At 45.8% G+C, this 21,573-nt stretch overlaps 1 protein-coding gene across 1 annotated transcript in view; it reads right to left on the bottom strand.

Moving 5' to 3' along the window:
• Positions 1 to 831: 831 nt before the first annotated feature.
• The window catches only part of TCP1 (t-complex 1), a 38,279-nt gene continuing 17,537 nt past the window's right edge, over positions 832 to 21,573 (bottom strand). Inside the window, exons 8-12 of the mRNA XM_040350934.1 lie at positions 20,444 to 20,619; positions 16,728 to 16,851; positions 5,123 to 5,315; positions 3,010 to 3,173; positions 832 to 1,181 (exon numbers count right to left, since the gene is read on the bottom strand). Of these exons, the coding sequence (XP_040206868.1) occupies positions 968 to 1,181; positions 3,010 to 3,173; positions 5,123 to 5,315; positions 16,728 to 16,851; positions 20,444 to 20,619 (871 nt within the window). The 3' untranslated portion in view covers positions 832 to 967. The remainder of the gene's footprint in view (positions 1,182 to 3,009; positions 3,174 to 5,122; positions 5,316 to 16,727; positions 16,852 to 20,443; positions 20,620 to 21,573) is intronic.

Genomic DNA, 21,573 nt, shown 5'->3' with positions numbered 1-21,573 from the left:
GGAAGAGATCTTTATTAAAAAGCAGCACACATTACACAGTTAAGCACACATGTAACCCCCTGATCACCCTAGATTTTAAACCCTTATCAAACATTGCCATTAGTACAGTGAATATTACTGTATTATAATCACTGGTAATGTCAGTAGCAGTCAGCTTCTCTAGTCTCTAAAATGCTATGTTCATGACTAATGTAATAACTAGGGTTGTCCCGATACCAGTATCGGTACCGATACCGAGTATTTGCGGGAGTACTTGTACTCCCGCAAATAGCCGATACCTAAATAGAATACTTGTCCCAACCCAATCAGACCCCCCCGCCCCCCCCCGCCGCAACGAATGCCACCGCCGACCCCGTCGCATACCGCAACACCGCCGCATGGGTTAGACAGCATGCGGGGAATATCACAGCTTTCATTTGAATAGCTGTAGTATTTCCCCGCCGCGCATAGACACTCTCCCTTGCTCGGGATCTGTCCAATCCCAAGCAAGGGGGAGTGTCTATACGCGGCGCAGCAGGGAATACAGCTATTCAAATGAAAGCTGTGATAATCCCCGCACGCTGTTTAACCCATGCGGCGGCGGCATCTAGGTGTGGGGGGACATGGCTGCATATGTGGGGGGACATGGCTGCATATGTGGGGGGACATTTAAAAAAAAGTATCGGTATTCGGTATCGGCGAGTACTTAAAAAAAAGTATCAGTACTTGTACTCGGTCCTAAAAAAGTGGTATCGGGACAACCCTAGTAATAACCATCCAACTATTCTCTTCTAAACTCTTGCATAGAACAGGAACCATCAATATACCAGAAAAATAAAGGCACAAGGGAAGTAAACTGCAAGTTTGCTTTTATTTAGTTGTATAGATGACTGGTTTCAGAGACCAACAAGTGCAAGATGAACAATGAAAGTGTAACTAGTTTATAAATTACAGTAATACAAAAACAAAGATAAGTGTTCAAGACCAATCAACCTTCAATTGAACCAGATTGCACAGCTTCATGGTACTTTCCCTTTTCTTCTTTACTCTCTGGGTGTAACTTTATCAGGTCATCAATGCGCAGGATTGTGATTGCAGCCTCTGTTGCAAACTTTAGACTCTTCGTCTTGACTACAGTGGGTTCAAATACACCAGCTTGTTTGTTATCTCGGGGCTTTCCATTAAGCAAGTCAAGACCAATCCTAAAAAGGAAAAAAATATATACATGAACATTAGTGGCATGAATAAAGAAAATACAAGATGCTTGCAGATTATGGATTTATAAACAGTACTTTAAAGCTGTAGTAGGTTCGAAAGTCATGCCTTGTATGCTGATGAACAGCATGTATACTTATTACAAAAACATGTAGTCTAGAAAATATACCTGTAAAATGTTTAAGCAACAGCTATGCACTCAGTTGCTGGCCACTGCATTGCTTATAGTTCCTGTTCTGTGAGAGGAGCTGGAACTACCTCATCTTAAAACTAGGCATGATTCTGTGATGGGTAAAGCTTATGCAAATAAGCCATAACTGAATATGATCCAGAAACACGGTCGTCTTCTCTGGGCCAAAGCAGAGAACCGTTATATTGTCAGATGAATCGAAATTTTACTTTTTGACAACCATGGATGCCCTGTACTCTGGGGTAAAGAGGACCACCATCTGGATTGTCATCAGCGCTCAGTTCAAAAGACTTAATAGGGTGCATATAGAATGGACAGCATGCACATCTGGAAAGGCACCAATGTTGAAAGCTATAGCCAGGTTTTAGAGCCGCATATGCTCCAATCTAGAGACCTGGCATATTTTAGCAGAACGATGCTAAACTGCATACTACATCTATAAAAATAGCATGGCATCAGAATAGAAAAGTCTGGGTGCTTAACTGGTCTAACTTCAGTCCAGACCTTCCACCAATTGAATATTTGGTGCATCCTGAAAAAAAAAAAAAAAATATAGGACAGACGAGCCAGGACTGTTGAGTACTTATCTCATTAGGCAAGAACTGGACCCAATTCCTACCTCAAAAAAAATAAACTAGCAACTGATCTCCACAGTAACCAGACATCTACAGTGTTAAAAGAAGGGATGCTACACCGTGGTAAACATGGCCCTGTCCCAAGTTTGAGATGTATTGCTGCCAAATTGAAAAAAATTTTTTAGAATTGGTACATTTTCCCTGTTAAAACATGCGATATGTTATCTTTTTTCTATTGAGTAATAAAATGATTTTTTAAGTCGTACTTGCCTGTAAAATCCTTTTGAGTACATCACAGGACACAGAATGAGGCTATTCATTACTTACTGGGTTATACTTGATCTCCAGCAGTTGAATGGACACTGTTAGACCAAAGGTCTTTAGACAGAAAGTGATCCACTATATAACCCCTCCCCCGTACAGGAAGTACTCCTGTTTTGCAGCAAGCACTGAATCCCCAAAAGAGGGGGATTCAGTGTATGATGAAAAATCCCATTTTATCTTTCTACATCACGGGACAGAAAGAGGCCATTACTTACTGGGATGTCTCAGAGCAATAGCCTTGAGGGGAGGCAGACACCCTGCCAAACAATAGCCATCAGAACTTATATGGCACCCTCAGTACACTGCAGCCAAAGAAATTCTCAGCTGCTCGGACATCCACTTTATAAAAAAATTGTGTGAATGTATGCACTGAAGTTCAGGTAGCAGCCTTACAAATCTGAGCCACAGATACCAGATGGCAAAAAGCCCAGGAGGTTCCTACACCCCTGGTAGAATGAGCTCTCAACCTGAAGGGAGGAGCTTTACGTTTCAGAACGTAGGCCTAAATTACCAATTGATGAACACAACGAGCAATGGAAGTCTAGGAAGCTGCATGCCCCAGAGAAAACTGAATTGGTTCTTTTACAAGATAAAACAAGGCACACTTCTTTATGGAGCAAACATATTTTAATACCATGTCATCTGGGCACTGGCACTGAGGTCACCATGCATAAATACAAGTTTTAACAGAGCTCTATAAGCACAGAGCTCAGCTTATATCCTTACCACTTAAGGTTCTTGCGCTCTGGATTGACCTGGGCCTCATTATGGAAAGCTCGAAGCTTTGCAACCAGGTCAGTTGAATCTTGAGCAGCATTTACTGCTAGTGTTTTTGGAATAACCAGAAGTGCTCTTGCAAACTCTGCAATTGCCAATTGTTCCCTGGAGCCCTAGAAGACAGAAAAAAAAAAAAAAAGTATATATAAAACCATGTACCACAACTGGCATAAAGGAAGCATTTTTTTTTAAACTAGTTTAACCAACAGTTTTACTGCTACAGGGCTGCCACTGTGCGCAGTATCACATAAAGTTATATATACGGTATATACGGTTACCAAACATCTGACAGGAGGGAGGGCAGGAATCTATGATCCATGTCGTCCCCTAGTAAAAGCACCTCCCAGTATTTAACCACTTCAGCCCAGGAACGATTTGCCCCCTAATGACCAGGCCATCTTTTGTGATACGACACTGTAGCACTTTAAATGACAATTGCTCGATCGTGCTACGCTGTACTCAAAATGTAGGTCTCCCCCCCACTCTCACAAATAGAGCTTTCTTTTGGCGGCATTTGATCACCTCTGCGGTTTATGGTTTGTGCTAGAATACATATAAAAATTCATCAGTTTAGGCCAATATGTATTCTACATATTTTTGGTAAAAAAAAAAAAAAAACACGCGTATATTAATTTGTGTAAAAGGATATAGTGTCTGCAAAATAGGGGTATTTATTGCATTTTTACCATTTTTTTAAAACTACCAATGGCGGCGATCTGTGGTTTTTAGCGGGACTGACATTTCAGGGGACAGAGCCGACTCGACACTTTTCGGAACCATTGATACAGCGATCAGAGCTTAAAGCGGAGCTCCACCCTAAAGTGGAACTTGCGCTGATCGGAACCAGCCCCCCCCTCCGGTGTCACATTTGACACCTTTCAGGGGGGAGAATACAAATACCTGTCTTTAGACCCACTTCCGGCCACACGTCTCGGGCAAAAGACGGGTTTTTCCCGACTTCCCGTCTGTCCCCCGTTGTGTGCTGGGAACACTCGGCTCCCAGCACACAGCGTGTGAGCCAATCGGTGGGCTCAGCGTGACTTGCGCATGCGCCGTAGGGAACCGGGTAGTGAAGCCGGAGCGCTTCACTTCCTGGTTCCCTCACTGAGGATGGCGGGGGGAGCAGCAGAGAGACGAGCGATCGCTCATCCTCTGCTGCGGACGGCGCTGGACTCCAGGACAGGTAAGTGTCCTAATATTAAAAGTCAGCAGCTGCAGTATTTGTAGCTGCTGGCTTTTAATATTTTTTTTTAATGGCACATCCGCTTTAAAATAGCCACTGATTACTATAGAATATAGTAATATAAACTTAATGGGGTAGTCAAAGGGTCAAGTGTGTCCTAGGGAGGAGTTTCTAACTGTAGGGGCAGTTAACCCCTTCCAAGCCAATGTCATTAGAACGGTGACAGGGCAGATTTTTTTATCACTGCATTAGTGTCACAAGTTAGCGGCCGATGCAATATTGCAGTCCCGCTATAAGTCGCTGACCACCATTACACTATATTGTATAATTTACACACATTGTTTGTAGACTTTATAATGTTCACATGAATAAATACATGTTTATTGGGATTTTATTTTACCAAAAACCATGTAGGAAACTACATAGGCCTAAATTTAAGAAATTTGATCTTTTAAAAACAATTATTGGATGTGTTCGAGGTCAAGTGGTTAAATTTGGCAATGAAGTTTAGTGTGACAGAAGTGAAAAAAATAAATAAAAATTAACTTATTGTTTAGACCCTGTCACATTACAGCAAAGTGAAAGTACCCCTTGACCAGTTCACTTTTAAAGTATATATTCCCATCCATGCATCCTCCTTTGAAGCCATTGCTTTGTTTCCCCAACAAAGCAGGGCTTTTAGGCATGTGGCCTCCATGTGAAGGTGTTCCTGGAGAAGGGGAGGGAATGCCAGAAGAATATACTCTGCACTCATTGCTCAGATGTGTACTGGAGATGAGGATTGCCAGCAAGTGATTATCACTTAGCAAAGATTAGGTCTAGAATAAGGTTTATGAAAAGAAAACACTTTTTACGAAGACGCAATGGCAGAATTCTTACCATGCTAGTAGCATAGTTCTCAAGATAAATAGAAAGCGCAGCCTCTACAGCTCCTCCTCCTGGTACCACAGACTTGGATTCTAGGACTCTCTTCACCACACAAAGTGCATCATGGACAGATCGCTCCATTTCATCACACATGAAGTCGTTGGCCCCACGCAGAATAAGTGAAGCACATGTTCTAGCCTTTGTACTGTAACAAAAAAAAAAAAAAAAAAATAGGTTATTTCAGCAACATCTTTTCAAAATATCAGACATGAGATGTTGATCCTATATGGGTTACCACAGTTCTGTTGAGCATGTGTGTTGTACTTAAAAAAGGCAAGACCGTTTAAAGTGTAGGTCAAGGCAAAATAAAAAAAAAAAAATTAATAAAGCTCTAGAATACATGCACTGTCCATTTTTTTTTAGACCTTTAAAAATTGGAATAAAAAAAAAATTGTTATAACAATGCAGGTCATACTTACCTATTGGTTTTGCACAGAGTAGCCCCGATCCTCTTCTGGGGTCCCCCTCTTCGGCGAGTGCCACCCTATCTGCATCTATTAACAGACCACGCAGCTCGGCCCTCCTCCCTCGTCACATCATTTGATTGACAGCAGTGGGAGCCAATGCCTTCCGCTGCCAATCTGCCGTGTGAGGTGGAACAGAGCCAGGATCGGGCTTCGGTAAATACACTGCTCAAAAAAAATTAAAGGAACACTTTTGAATCAGAACTTCTGGGATATTGATCTGGTCAGTTAGGTAGCAGAGGGGGAGTGGTGTATACAGAGGGGGTTAATTTCAATTAATAGCAAAGCAACTGAAAATGATTAACAGGTGCACTAGATGGGCAACAATGAGACGACCTCCAAAACAGGAATGTTTTTTCAGGTGGTGTCCGACTTTTCCGACTGTTTCACTAGTTTTTCATTTGGGTCAGTGTCACTACTGGTATCACAAGGCGATACTTGAACCCTATAAAAAGGTTGCACAGGCAGTCCAACTCCTTCAGGATGGCACATCAATAAGTGTCATTGCCAGAAGGTTTGCAGTGTCTCCCAGCACAATCTCAAGAGCATGGAGGAGATTCCAGGAGACGGGCAGTTACTCTAAGAGCTGGACAGAGCCGTAGAAGGTCCTTAACCCATCAGAAGGATTGGTATCTGCTCCTTTGTGCAAGGAGGAACAGGATGAGCACAGCCAGAGCCCTACAAAATGACCTCCAGAAGGCCAGTGGTGTGAATGTCTGACCAAACAATCAGAAACAGACTTCACAGGGGTGGCCTGAGAGCCTGACGTCCTCTAGTGTGCTCACTGCCAGACACTGGAGCTCAATTGGCATTTTCCATTGAACACCAGAATGGACAGGTCCGCCACTGGCGCCCCATGCTTCTCACAGATGAGAGCAGGTTCACCCTGAGCATATGTGACAGACGTGAAAGGATCTGGAGAAGCCACAGAGAACTTTATGCTGCCTGCAACATAGTTCAGCATGTCCATGAGAGCCTTGCCTCTCCAGGGACTTGCACACCTGATTTACTTTTGGCAGCAAATGGGAGCCATTGGCTCCCGCTGCTATCAATCACAGCCAGTAAGCCAATTAGGAGACAGAGGTGGTGGCGTCTCAGTGCATGAATGGAGTGCGTCTGCTTGAGTGCCCCCACAGCAAGCACAAGGTAAGAGGGAGGAGCCATTAGCGCCGGTATGAAATCCATGAAGAGGAGGATCTGGGCTGCTCTGCGCAAAACCACTTCACAGAGCAGGTAACTTTTTAAACAAGTCTAATCTCATAAAATAAAAAATAAAAAAACACCCACACACATTTGGGCTATAGAACCATTTCATATATTCAGCCCAGAGAAATAAACGTTCATATATAGTATGCTCCTACCATACCATTTTATGCAACACAGCCCAGAATTCATAAGCACGTGTAAGCCCTGCCTACTTAATTCCAGATGCAATGCAAAAAAAAAAGTTTTGCCTTTAGTTCTACTTTAAGGTTTACATACAATTTAAGCAAATAGAAGTAATCACTCCGGGCCTAGTGTTGCATGCCAATTTGAACTAGCTTTATTTTACTATCCCGGAAACCATTCTGCAATTACTACTTCCATCACAGCCTGCATCTTGTCATTTAGAGATATCAGGGAACAATATACCATGCACAGTGAGGCAGATGGCATGATACATTTTGTTGACAGATAACATGCAGATCCCGAAGATCCCAAAGAGGTTATGTGAAAAAAAATAGGATTTTTGTACTCACCGTAAAATCCATTTCTCTGAGTTCATAGACGGACACAGCCTTCATTGACCTTAGGGTTATGCTTCTTCCTATCAGGAGATTTAGGCAGAATTCTACAGCACTTAAGGTGTTAAAACCTTTCCTTCATGCCGCTCCTCCCAGGGGGCGTGGCTCCCCCAGGCATAACCCACACCCTGCTCTAGCAGCCTCAGTTCGTAACAAGCAGTACAAACAAAGGAGGGGTGGGTGCTGTGTCCGTCTATGAACTCAGAGAAATGGATTTTATGGCGAGTACAAAAATCCTATTTTCTCTTTCGTTCATAGACGGACACAGCCTTCATTGACCTTAGGGACGTCCTCAAGCAGTGTCAAAAAATTCGAGGGGTGGGAAAAACCACAGCAAAAACAGGTTACACCCCAAACAAAACCGGAGTTACTCAACGGAGGAACTCCAACCTTAAACTGTCGCCTGTAACACCCTGCGGCCGAAGGAGGCATCAGAAGATGCACTCACATCCACCATATAAAACTTTGAAAAAAAGTGTGGACCGACAACCAGGTCGCAGCCTTACACACCTGTAACACAGAGGCTTGATGTCAGAAAGCCCAGGAGGCCCCAATCACCCTGGTCGAATGCGCCGTGACCCGAAAAGGAAGCGCCCGCCCCTTCAGGGCATAGGCCTGAAGCACAACCTGTCGGATCCACCTGGAAATGGTGGCCGACGAGACTGCCAGGCCCTTACTGGGACCGGACACTGACACGAACAGCGAGTCAGACTTCCGGAACGGAGCCGTCGCCGACAAGTAAACTCGAAGGGCCCGAACCACATCCAGAGAGTGTAAAGTGGCCTCCTTCTGGTTTTTCGGCTGAGGACATAAGGATGGAAGAACAATGTCCTCGTTGTGTGAAAGGCCGAAACGACCTTCGGAAGAAAAGAGGGTTGCGGGCGCAGCACCGCCTTATCCTGATGGATGATCAAGTAGGGGGCCTTGCAAGACAAGGCCGCCAGTTCAGACACCCGTCTGATAGAGGTAATAGCTACCAGAAAGACCACCTTCTGTGACAAAGTCAGCAAAGGGATCTCCCGAATGTCCTCAAAGGGGGCACGCTGAAGCGCCAAGAGGACCCAATTCAAGTCCCATGAAGGCAGTGGAGGGCGCACCGGAGGGGCCACATGACGGAACCCCTGCACAAACGTGCGAATCAAGGAGTGCACCGCCAAGGGACGCTGAAAATAAACAGCCAGAGCAGAAATCTGACTCTTGATCGTGCTCAAGGCAAGAGCCTGATCCACTCCCCGCTGTAGGAACAGCAGGATCCGGGACACCACGTATGTACGGGGGTGCCACTTCATCTCCTCACACAGATATAGGCTTTCCATGTACGATGGTAAATTTTCCGAGAAGTGGACTTCCGTGCACGCAGCATGGTAGAGATCACCGGGCCCGACAAGCCCCGGTCCTTCAGTACCTGGCTCTCAACAGCCACACCGTTAAAGCCAGAGACCGTAAAGCAGGATGGAAGATCGGACCCCGAGACAGGAGATCTTCCCTCAGGGGTAGACGCCAGGGGGCGTCTGCCACCAGACGTACCAGGTCCACGTACCAAGAGCGACGTGGCCAGTCTGGGGCGATCAGGATTGTTGGAATCCCTTCGGCTTCCACCCTGTGCAGCAGGCGAGGGAGGAGCTTCAGAGGAGAGAAGGCGTAAATCAGGTGATAGTGACCCCAGGGAGCCACCAACGCGTCGGCCCACGGTCTTTTGACCTGGCCACGAATTGTGGCACCTTCCGATTGAGACGGGACGCCAGAAGGTCCACGTCTGGAGTGCCCCATTTTTGGCACAGGACCTGAAACACCTCTGGGTGGAGAGACCACTCCCCTTGATCCAGAGTCGTGCGACTTAGGAAGTCTGCTTGCCCATTCTGAACCCCCGGAATGTATACGGCCGACAGAGCCGGAACGGACCTTTCGGCCCACCGAAGTATGTGAGCGACCTCTGTCGCTGCAGCCGAGCTCCTTGTGCCGCCCTGATGATTGACGTACGCCACGGCCGTGGCGTTGTCGGACTGGATCCTGACAGGACGGCCCTGCAGCTCCAGGGACCACCTGGCAAGGCACAGCTTGATTGCTCGGAGCTCCAGAATATTGATCGGCAGGCGGGACTCTTCCGAGTGCAGCGCCCCTGGGCTGACTGGGTGCCCCAAACGCCCCCCCAGCCAAAGAGGCTGGCATCCGTCGTGACCACTGTCCAGCGGCACGGAAGAAAAGACTGAAGCACCGGAGATGTCAGCCACCACGCCAGGGAAGACCGAATCTGGCGATCCAGAGAAGATGGGACCTTGTTCCAACGTGACAGAATCTTTCTGTAGCACCCTGGTGTGGAATTGGGCATACGGAACCGCCTCGAAGGAGGCTACCATCAGACCCAGAACCCTCATGCATAATCGAAGAGATGACCACTTCTGGGACAACAACTGTCTCACTGCAGATTGCAGGGTCTCCAGTTTTTCCGATGGGAGGAACACTCTTGCCTCCCCCGAATCCAAAACCAGACCCAGGTGTTCTAGTCTCTGGGACGGAACCAACACTGACTTCGAGATTCAGAAGCCAGCCGGAGAGTCCGACACGTGATAGACACGTCCTCCTCTAACTGTGAGCCTGAAGAAGCTCTCAGGAGAAGGTCATCCAAATATCCCACGATAGCGATCCCTCGCTGCCTCAGCAAGGCCAGGATCGGGGCGAGCACCTTGGTGAAAACCCGCGGCGCCGAAGCCAGACCGAACGGGAGGGCCACAAATTGAAAGTGGTCCTCTCCGATCGCAAAGCGCAGATACCTTCGGTGTCTTGTGCAAATGGGAACATGCAGGTATGCGTCCATGATGTCCAAGGACGCCATGAAGTCCCCCTGGTGGAGGGCCGCAATGATCGAACGGACCGACTCCATCCTGAATCTTTGCACTTTGACAAAGGAGTTGAGGGCCTTTAGGTCCAGGATAGGGCGAACCCCTCCCTTCTTGGGGACCACAAACAGATTGGAGTAGAACCCCTGAAACCGTTCCTGCGAGGGAACCGGCACCACCACCCCCCTGTCCAGAAGATTCTGGACAGCCCCGGACAGGGCTAGCCGACGATCCGGAGGAAGCTGGAGGGAAAAAAATCTGTTTGGGGGACGAGAGAAACTATCTTGTACCCCGAGGCAACCACCTCGCAAACCCAACGGTCGGACAGAAGAGACTGCCACTGATCCGCAAAGTCGTCCCCCCACCCGAGACCCGGGCGGGGCCAGACCTTCATTCGGAAGCAGGCTTGTTGGCTTTGTTGAACCAGGTGCGCTTTTGCCCTGCAGCAGGGGCTTTTGCACCTTGCGGACCTTTTCCCGCAGTGCTGGGCACACGAAAAAAAACGCTTATGGGTCGTAAAGGTAGGGCCCTGCTTGCGGCAAGGTTTCTTACCCTTCCCAGGCTGTGGGAGCAACGTGCTCTTACCCCCCGTGGCATCTATGATGTCATCCAGGGACGCCCCAAAAAGGGCAAATCCACCAAAGCCTTTTTAGAGGACTGGTCAGCCGACCAGCATTTCAGCCACACAAGGCGGCGCAGAACCACTGCATAGACGGAAGCCCTGGAAAGCAAAGGTATCGTATCCATGGCCCTTGTTCAGCCAGGTCCCTAGAGGACTCGGAAGCGCCCTGGACTTCCAGCTCCTGCAGTAGGAGCTTCGCCCTTTCAGTCAGGGTCTGCGCCACCAGGGCTCCAGCCAGAGCCGGCCTCACCGCCGAACCCACTACCGTGAATAGGGAGCGGGTCACGGCCTCCACTCTCCTATCAGCGGGGTCCTTGAATGCAGGAGCCCCTTCCACAGGCAACGTAGTAGCCTTGCTCAGTCTGGACACATGAGGGTCCACTGACGGAGGAGAGACCCACTTTTTCAAGAAGTCCTCCTCAAGGGGGTAACGGGTAGCAAAGCTTTTAGGAACAGCAAAAACTTTTTGCGGTGTATCCCATTCCTTATATAACATACTGTCCAAATAAGGAACACAGGGGGAATACTTTAGCGGTACGTGGCGGCTTGCGGAATCCAAAAGGGACCGACACTGCAGGTGTCTCCGCCACATCCTCCAATTTTAGAGTCTCACGCACCGCAGTAATAAGAGCTCCAACAAATTCCTTGTCAGCCGACTTCTCCTGCTTCTGGGGATGTCAGACACATCCCCAGAAGCAGGCTCAAGGAGGGGGCGCTTTTTACCCCCATCCGAGCACTGGCTGCCTCAAACCTGGTGAGAAAGGACTCCAGGACAGCCGACATCGCCTCAACAGATGTGGCAGGGGAAGGGGCGTTAAGGGTTAACTCCGGAATTGTAAGGAATGAGGGGCCCGATTCAGGCTCCATAGTGCAGCTGCCGTGTCGCCCCCACTGCCAAAGCAGGAAAAAAATCCCACAGGTCACCTCCTGGCCGTTAGAAACAGTATGGGGCCCCTGGGACTCACCACCCTCCCGGTACAGCGCGGTTCTGTGAAGGACAAGATGTGGCGATAGAAACCTGCAGCGATGCGTCTGTCCCCTCAGACGGATTCGGTCTTTTTCCACCGCAGAAACCGTCACAAGAGGCCAAGCAAAAAGGCAAAATGGCCGCCGAAAGCTGAAAAAAACAGCGCTGACCACAAGAAAATGGCTGCCGATCAATATAAGGCGCGGCTCCGACAAAATGGCCGCCATGGCGCAGATTTAAAAAAAGACAGTGTACCCAAACTGTCACACAAAAAAACACCACACAGTAAACATTCCAGAAGTGAACACCACAGTCCCCTGCAGTGACACACAGCCCCAGCTACAGCCGTCACCCAAAAAGGGAAGGAGGGAGAGGAATAAAGGAGAGAGGAAAGCAGGGAAACATTCCAGCCAGATCACTTACCTGAGTAAGGGGCCACTACTTACCTGTCCTGCGACTACCCGGCTGGAGGTATCCCAGACGGAACCAACGTCCGCGAACGGCATGGCTGTCGGCCAGACACACTGTGACAAGGCCATAAAAGACCGGTCATGTGTGCCCTAGAACCGAAGTTCCCCGGCCGCCCCTGGCGCAACGGGGGCCTGTCGTGGACGTCCCAAAGCTGATCTAAGGGCCGGCACACGCTCGAAGGCCGAACCTGGGGGACTACAAGGGTCGAGGACCCAGCCTGTCACCCAGTCGGCTGTTGATAGAAGAATCGCAGGATTTAAAAATGCAGGAACAAAAATAAGAAAAATCTCAAGAATAAAAACTCCAGAGTCCAGGACTCCAGAGAGAGCCTGACTCTCCTGTCGTTAGGCAGAAAACAAACTGAGGCTGCTAGAGCAGGGTGTGGGTTATGCCTGGGGGAGCCACCCCCCCTGGGAGGAGCGGCATGAAGGAAAGGTTTTAACACCTTAAGTGCTGTAGAATTCTGCCTAAATCTCCTGGTAGGAAGAAGCATAACCCTAAGGTCAATGAAGGCTGTGTCCGTCTATGAACGAAAGAGAAAAATTGGTACCCTGCAAAAAAATAACAGGTCTCTTTTTTTATCATAGGTTTGTTTTAAATGAGACAGATCAGCCAAAAATAACCCGTTATAAATGGAGTTGCAGTTCAGTGAGTAAAATATAAGTTTTGCTTGGAAAAACCCTAGTTGGCAAGCAAAGAGCCAAGAAGTTTCTTGTAGTTGGTTACTGACAGTCAACAGCTCTCTGCTTAAGGCGCTGCAAGAACCGAGCGATTGGCAGTGCTCGATCACTTGGTTCTCAGTGTTACAGGCACCAGATGCATCAAACCAATGCTGCATCCACACACACACCTGATAAGGTTTCTTGGCCATCACTTGGAAACTCAAAGTTTCAGCTCCCTCCCACCTTAAAATGCTTCTTCACCCACTTTGTTGCCTTGGTGGGATGTTTTGGGTAATTGTCATGCTGGACCCATCTTCAGTGTTCTAGCTGAGGGAAGAAGGTTCTCACCCAAGAGTTTACAATACATGGCCCAGTCCATTGGCCCCTCAATGCGGCAAAGTCAGCCTGAACCTTTAGAGAAACAACCCAAAAGCATAATGTTTCCACCTTCATGCTTGACTGTAGAGATCGTGTACTTGGGGTCATAGTGAGCATTTTTCTTCCTCCAAAACGCAAACGGGTCGAGTTAATGCCAAAGATCTGAATTTTGGTCTCATCTGACAGCATTTTCTTCCAATCTTTCTCTGGATCAAATAGATTTTTTTAATTTTATTTTTTTTTAAGATAGGTTTATTAAAATTGTTACATAAAGCGCCAAGGTTACAACTGCAACTAAACCAGACTATGCTTTTGGAGTCTTACAACCAAGGTGTACATAAATGACAACACAGCTTTAAAATCTTATATACCAGTGAGAACATGATTCATGTGGAAAGGAATATAAAATGTCAACAATACACACAGACTAGTCTCCAAAGCCTGAGGACGCCAGAGTAAGGGGGACTGGATATCCATCCAATCCATAGCTCATCAAAAAGGAGGAGAGGTCGCTTTCACAGCTCAAAGTAAGCTTATATAGGGGAAAACTATTGTTGATCAACTGTAGCCAGGTGGCTATAGTGAGCCGAGAAGTATTTTTCCAGCTCAAGAGACCAGTCTTTCTAGCAGCAAAAAAAAAAAAAGTGTAGCAATGGTTTAGTATATGAAAAATGGATAATTCGCCAAAAATAACCTGTGGACAATTTTTAGGATGCAAAATATTAGGGACACCCAGAACATTGGATAAAAATTAAGCCATTGCAAACTAGAAAGAAGAAACGAATGGACAGGACCAAAAAGCAATGAAGGAAAGCACTCAACTCCACAGCCTCTAAAGCACGCAATCCCATCTTACACATTCAACGAGTGGAGAAATTACGTGGTTATTTGTATGAAAATTCCTAGTAGCTATGAGAGCTTTTATAAATATTCACAAATCCAGTCTAATCATCAGTGAACTGAATATCTAAAGAAGCCCAATGGTTTTGTGCAGCTGCAAATCTCAGGTTAGGATCAGCCATTAGTACAGAGTAATATTGGGAAATGTATTTTGTATTGTCTGAGTTTTTAAGCAGCTTCTCTAATGGGGCCCATCTGTAGAGGAAGAGAGCGACCCAAACCGTGTTCTCAAAGCATGATGAAGCTGAAAAATCAAGATAGAGGGCTTAAGGCCCTGTTCCGTATATAAAAGACAAAAGGCATTTAACAATCCAGTATTGTAGGTGAGGGATCATGAGCAATTCATTCAATACAGGAGTATTCCAAAGCAGATTGTTAGGAGAGGCGGTCCAGGTAGCTTTAGCAAAATAGGTCACCACTGTAGTGAAGATGGCGTAGTTTGTAACATGAATGGGTTGTGTTTCCGCGCCAATTTTTTTTTTTTTTTTTAAAGTATATAGCAATTATTCACAATGTGAATGAATACCTACTTAAAGTGACAAGCTGCTCCTCCAAGTCATAATATTAAAATTAATATAGTGCAATAGGAGGAGTGTGTGATAGAGGGCGCTAGTGAAATACCTAACCGTTGGGGCACCCGCACTGGTCGGGACCCAAGGTGGGGGTGATACAATAAATTAAATAAAATTAAACCACTCTGGTGAACAAGGAGACTCACATACCATATACTACCTATATGGCATAGTGAGTACATACAAAACAAGTGAAATAAATATGAAAAACAAATTGGTTGGTTCAGACACTCATGAGAAGTGAAATCACATTGGTGTGAAAAGATAGTAAGGTGTCTCAAAGATAGCACCACACAAAATAACAGTCCATAAGAAATTGCCTTCGCAGGGTAATTCAATTGGTATTCATGCGATAAAAAGTGAGTGATAATGCAGCCACCACCATCTGTTGAAGCTTCACCCGATGTGCTCAGGTCAAGGAATGCGCTTACCGGATTGAATGGACCTATTTAATTAAAAATGAGGTCTGCAGAACTGAGCAGGTTAAAGTGCCTGCACACTATACACCAACTGTTCAGGCGATCAGGATGTCTGGGCCAATGGTGTCTCAGGAATCCATCAACAAAAAAAAAAAAAGGAAACCAATAGTGCATTACCGCTTTAATAAAACATACAAGGCTGATTGGCCCCTTACTTTGGTGGGTGCCTACCCGGCACTAGGACTGTGTGCGTTGTATGCAGGGCACTGTAGAGATGGGACACCCTGCTCGGTGTAGGGCGTCCCAATCGAAAGTGCAGAGTAAAGGCGCCGGATCAGCTGGGGAGCGGGGATGTCAGACTGCCTCCGACATATGTTTCGTGGATCTCCACGTCATCAGGGGGGCGTGTCTGACCGCCGGGGATTCTGGGATATGTAGGCTGAGAGGAGCCAATCGGAATTGTCGGTGGGCGTATACCAACAACGGATGTAGTACTAGCACCGCGCGGCATCGCCACCTCCAATAACTCAGATTATTGTACACATCGACATTGTAATTTTGGCATACATTTGCCATAATCAAAGATAATTAAAAGCACTACATATAAAAACTGGGCAAATACTGTTATTTATACTGTTTACTGTAGTTTGTAACATAGCTGTTCCGATTGGTTGGCACTTGCCTATCATTTATAGGTCAACTGCCAAACTTCAGACGAGTTTGTACACGTGCCTTCTTGAGGGGGACCTTGCAGGCGTTGCAGGATTTCAATCCATGACTGTGGTCCCAACTGCCTTGAGATAATTCACAAACTCCTCCCGTGTTGTTCCGGTCGAATCCCTCACTTTGCTTATGATCAGCCTTATCCCATGAGGCAAAAGCTTGCATGGAGCGCCAGACTGAGGGCAATTGATGGTCATTTTGTATTTCTTCCATTTGCAAATAAACTCTAAAACGCCAACAGTCGTCTCTTTTAAACTAAAAGTCTTGCTGAATGGTCTTGTAACCCATTGTGCTGGTCAACTATCTTGTGCCCAACATCCCTTGACAGCGCTTTGGTCTTGCCCATGATGGTGAGGAAGATGGAAGAAAGATTCTGCGGACAGATGTCTTTTAGCCACATAACGAGCTGTTAGGAGCACCTTCTTAAAACTGACAGGATTAATGTGTACCACACAAGCACATACTGCAGCCAGTGTGGAGCCAGAATTGTTAGTTGGTAGGGCTCAAATACTTTTATTCACTGAATCTCAATTTATAACATTTGTATTGTTTTTATTTTTGGTTGATATTCTGTCTATCATTTAAAATTAACTTGTGATAATTATATACCCTTTATTTTTAAGGGGGCAAACTTACAAAATCTGAAGGGAATCGAATAATTATTTCTGCACACCAAGTCAGACGAGTACAAAATACAGATTGCTGCGATAATGAATTGGTACAACCAATCATCCAAAATTTGCTGAATGTCCACTTACTTTTTAACCAAGATTAGCTCGTCATCACATATTCTCTCTTGTACAACTTCTTCAGCCTGCCCCAGCATGGAAGGCTCAAAGCTTTCTTCACCTTCCAGGTTAGCAAGTGTTGAGCAAACCATTGCTGTGAAAAGATAATAATTGGAAGTTTAATCAAATAGATAAAATGCATTTAGGTAGAAAGAGGAAGGGAACTGGCATTTAAGTGCAGTATAGTAATAAATTATTTAAAAATAAAAAATAAAGATTTAAAAAGCAGTATGGCATTAAATTAATCCTGGTGAGATGCTACCATGAAAACAAGATTTCCTGCCCTCTGAAGTGTACACCTTGTTAAATCTTAAAACAAAAAAAACATGTGGGAGGGGCCAAGGTCTGTCATGCAGCATCAGCCAGACCATAATGTCGGTCCAACTCATCCTTCCTCTTTATGGCCGACATGGGCTTGCGCCTGTCTGCATGCTCCAGCTCTTCTCACCCCCGCTCTTGTCCAGGATGTTCCGAGTTTCTTCGCACACACACAGGGCGATTCTCGCACCCTTTCCTCCTCCCTCCCATCCAGGCTGTTCTCAGTCAGAGTTAAAAAAAAAAAAAAAAAAAAAAAAAAAAAAAACACACATGCAGCTGCTTTCTCCCTCCTCCCATCCAGGCTGAGCTCTCAAGAAACAAAGGGTGACCCCTGTTAAACTTACATCTATGGTGTCCTGCTGCAATGAATGGAATGGCAACTTCAGCCAGGTCAAACCCCCAATGCGTTTTACTCCACCCCACGGAGCTTAGTCATTGGGGGGGCATATTAGAAACAAGACCTGGTCAGCATCCAGGCTAAGGATGCCACTCCATTAATGCAGAAGGACACCATATATGTGTGACTTCCAGGGTGACCCCTTTCTAGGAGCCAGGACAGGCTCCATCCCCTATGCGCACACCAGCAGCTACGGATGCACCGTCTACATACCTCCTCCCAATCACGCACTTCTAAAGTCACAGTGAGCTTCCACTGACAAAGAAGCATAACAACATCTGCCCTGCAAAACCCTGAGGAGTCTCTGGCAAGTGGAGCCGAGAAACAGCTGAACATATAATCACTCTTTTACACAAAGTCTCCTTGAGTTCTAAATTCCACATCTCGGCACAAGATTACGTGCCTGTTTCTTGAGGGATGTGGAAATATAGTGCTGGACCTGTAGGTTTGGTAGCCTAACAAGTCCTCTAGGCCTGTGCTTTTAACTCGCACTGGGATAAATACCATTGTAGGCCCAGTTCACTACTGGTTTGTTTACTCAGTTGCCAGTCAAGCCCTGATGAAGAGGGCACATAGACCCCCAAAACACATTAGCCATTTTCCTGATCTGTACGCCCAACCTTTAATGGATTAAAGTTGTATCTGGACCTCTTCACAGTGGAGTGGCAACTAAATTTAAAAACAGACATGACAAAAACGCATGCGCAGCCTGTGGTTCTGAGGAAAGCATAGCCACAGCTGAGAATTGAAGGAGGAGAAAATGAGGGGGCCGATCACTTCAGATGTAACCACCCACTCTAAACTTTCAAACCTGAAGAGTACCCGTACATTGCTGTATCCTCATTACAAATTCTGGTTAAAGCCAAAAACGAACCGAGGGGCGGGGAATAGCCTCTGTGGCTAGGGTAGTTAATGCCATTTGTACTGTACTACTCATGTAGGCCTGTAGAATTAGCACCACGTGAAAAATAGGATTTTTGTACTCAACGTAAAATCCATTTCTTTGAGTTCATAGACGGACACAGCCTTCTTTGACATTAGGGTTATGCTTCTCCTGGTAGGAAGAAGCATAACCCTAATGTCAAAGAAGGCTGTGTCCGTCTGTGAACGGAAGAGAAAGTCATCTTCCCAGTCCCTCCCTCAGACCTCTCATCCGCTCATACTGGTTGAGGAAGACTTCTTGGTGTACTCGGGTGTCCAGGCTCAAACACGTCTATCTACAGGTTGTGGCATTTCCACAGGACAGGGAAAAGCGTAGTGGATTTCTTGTATACACAAGCGATTCCTTATCCTACACTCCAAGCGTTTTTAATCGTTTGTTAATAAACTACTACAATACTGTACTTAGGTGGCGCTTCCCTTTCTCAGTTGATCCCCGCTAAAGCAGGTGGATGTCAGGTCCGTGTCCGCTACACAACCTGCTGCCCTCTATAGGGTGGCCAGATGGCTACAGTTTACACAATCTGTCTAAGCAGACCGGATGCTAGCAGGTGTTAGATATTTCACAGCAGAAGCCGATCTGCACCCGCCGGTTGGCAATACACAGAGAACCGAGAAATGTTTATGTAAACAAGGCATATCTGAGTCCTGGGGGGATGGGCGGGGGGAATTCTGTGTCTCTGCAAAGCAAAGACTTGAATCCATTTCTTCCGTTAGTAAAAGCGGCATACTGTACACTGGCTAGGCACAGTTAACCATTTGATCACCCTAGATGTTTAACCCCTTCCCAGCCATTCTTTTGTACAGTGACCATGCATATTTTTAGCACAGATTACTATATTGGTGTCACTGGTTCCAGCAAAATGTCCGATGGTCCACCCCAATATTGCAGTACAAGGCTGGATTCACACCTATGCAAATACTCGCATGACAGGAGATTGTGACCCACTCTCTAGGGAGCCAGCTCACATATCTCCTTGCCGCTTAACGCTGTGCATCTTTAGCGCCATTTCAGGACCAAATGCAGGTAAAAATATAGCCCACGTTAATCCCTGAAATGGAGAACAAATACGAATCGGACCCCTGCTGCGAGCCGCATCCGGAGGTGTGAACCCAACCTCAGTCACTGATCTTTGCCCATACTAGTATACAAGAAGATTTATAGAAATTACATAAATCTAATCCACAGATTGTAGATGCTCACATAAACCAATCAATATATGCTTATTGGGAATTATTCTCAAATTGGATGAGTTTTATAGCAGGATGTAAAAATATTTTCTGTCAAAATTCAGTCTTTTTTTGACATTGCAAAAAACAAAATAAAAACCCCCACACGAAGTGATGTTCAAATACCACCAAAAACGACCACAGCATGCAGAACACAGTGAGGTTAATTTTCTAGCTGTGTGCGCTCTTCCCTGCATCTCAGTGGCCAGGAAAGAATGCGTTGTAATGCAATGCAGATTGCATTGTATTCAGTGCAAGACCATCCAGAGTCATAAAATAAAAATAAAACACACACACACCACACACACACACACACACCTGGATGTGAACCTGTCACCCAAAAATCATAGGGGACCAAAGTCCCCTATGGGATGACAAAAAAAAAAAAAAAAAAAAAAAAATCATTTAAAATAGACAATGGAAGTTACACCCAAGCACATAAAGATCAACAGCGAAAATAAAATTGCTCTCCCCACCTCCCCATTTACACGAACATAAACGCACGCGTCGGGGAGGCGACTACACATAAAAACGCAGATTGTGCCACATGTTAAATATAGTCAGGCACGCAAGAGTAAGGGCAATAATTCTACCACCAGACCCTCCGTAACACTAAACAGATGACCTATAAGGGGGCTATAAGATAGATGGAGATAGAGATATCTATCCATCTATGTCCTAAAATTACCTGTATAGTGTATATTATTTACTGACAATTTGCACTTCCTAGAGCGAAAACTGACACCATTTTATTCTCTAGGGCGTCTGCTTTCAGAAAGTGTCAAGCAGTACTCAAGCCTACCTCCAGTAGCTTTTGCAATACGTTTCAAATCCTTTTTAAGAACTCTTCGCACAGCCATTGCACCGGCATCAACAAAGTACTTGAGGCACATATCATCAATGCCACCAGTAGTAAGAATAACATTTGCCCCAGTTGCCAAGATCTTCTGAATCCTCTCCTTGGTAATGTCAGATTCCCTGTAAGGAAACGACAAAAATTAAGAAAATTGATACAAAGCACAAGACAGCTAAAAGGGCAGAATTTTATAAAAGTTTTACAAGCCGATTTGAGTGCATTGCTTAGGTGGTAACTTTGTGTAAGAAGGATAATAAAAAATAAAGTGGTATTAAACCAAAAATATATTGCAGGTTACCAGACATGGAGGCTGCATACATTTTTTTTTTCACTTTGCGATCTGGCCAGATGAAGGAGCAACAGAGGCACCTTTTGGACCGCAGCATTGCCACCAGATTAAGATACATTAAACAAATTTAAGTCAAACTCCAGCTAACACTTTATAATCAGTTACAGCAAACAGGTTTTGTTACTTTTGGGAAAAGGTTTTAAATAAAGGCTGACCATTGTAAGCACCCCCCACCAGTGTTAGTTTGTCTCAACCTTGTATCTGTTACAGCTGTAAGAAAGAGCCCTTTCCTGTTGAAAAGGAACAAGACTTACTGGACAGATCAGGTGTAAAAGGAAATAAAGCCATAACAAAAATAAAAAAAGAAACCTCCTAAAACTGCCCCCCCCCCCCTCCCCTTTTCTATTGACTATTCTAACTATCCTGTGGAGGGAAGATGTTTATGCCCATCCATTCAGTGCACTTTGGTCTGGTCACATGATCTCAGCAGCCAACAAAATGTATGGAATGCTTGTACAGCGATGTCACCCATAGACTTACTATGGGGCATCTATTGTCTGCTGTCCCTCTCCTGAAGCCGGTGCTGGGGAAATTACAGGACTGGACGACAGCACTCTTTAGAGCAAATTTAAAGTGCAAATTTGTTTCTTACATAAAAACATGCAGGATTTAAATGCAGAAGAGGTATACTATGTCTCCCCTGCATCAACATTCCATTACCTACCTGTATGCCCTGTAGACTGCACGTGCATCCCAGTGTACAAATTTTGGCAATGCTAAGGCCCCT

The sequence above is a fragment of the Rana temporaria genome, chromosome 4 (assembly GCF_905171775.1).
Source record: "Rana temporaria chromosome 4, aRanTem1.1, whole genome shotgun sequence".
Taxonomy (NCBI): domain Eukaryota; kingdom Metazoa; phylum Chordata; class Amphibia; order Anura; family Ranidae; genus Rana; species Rana temporaria.
This window is presented reverse-complemented; position numbering and strand designations above follow the sequence as displayed.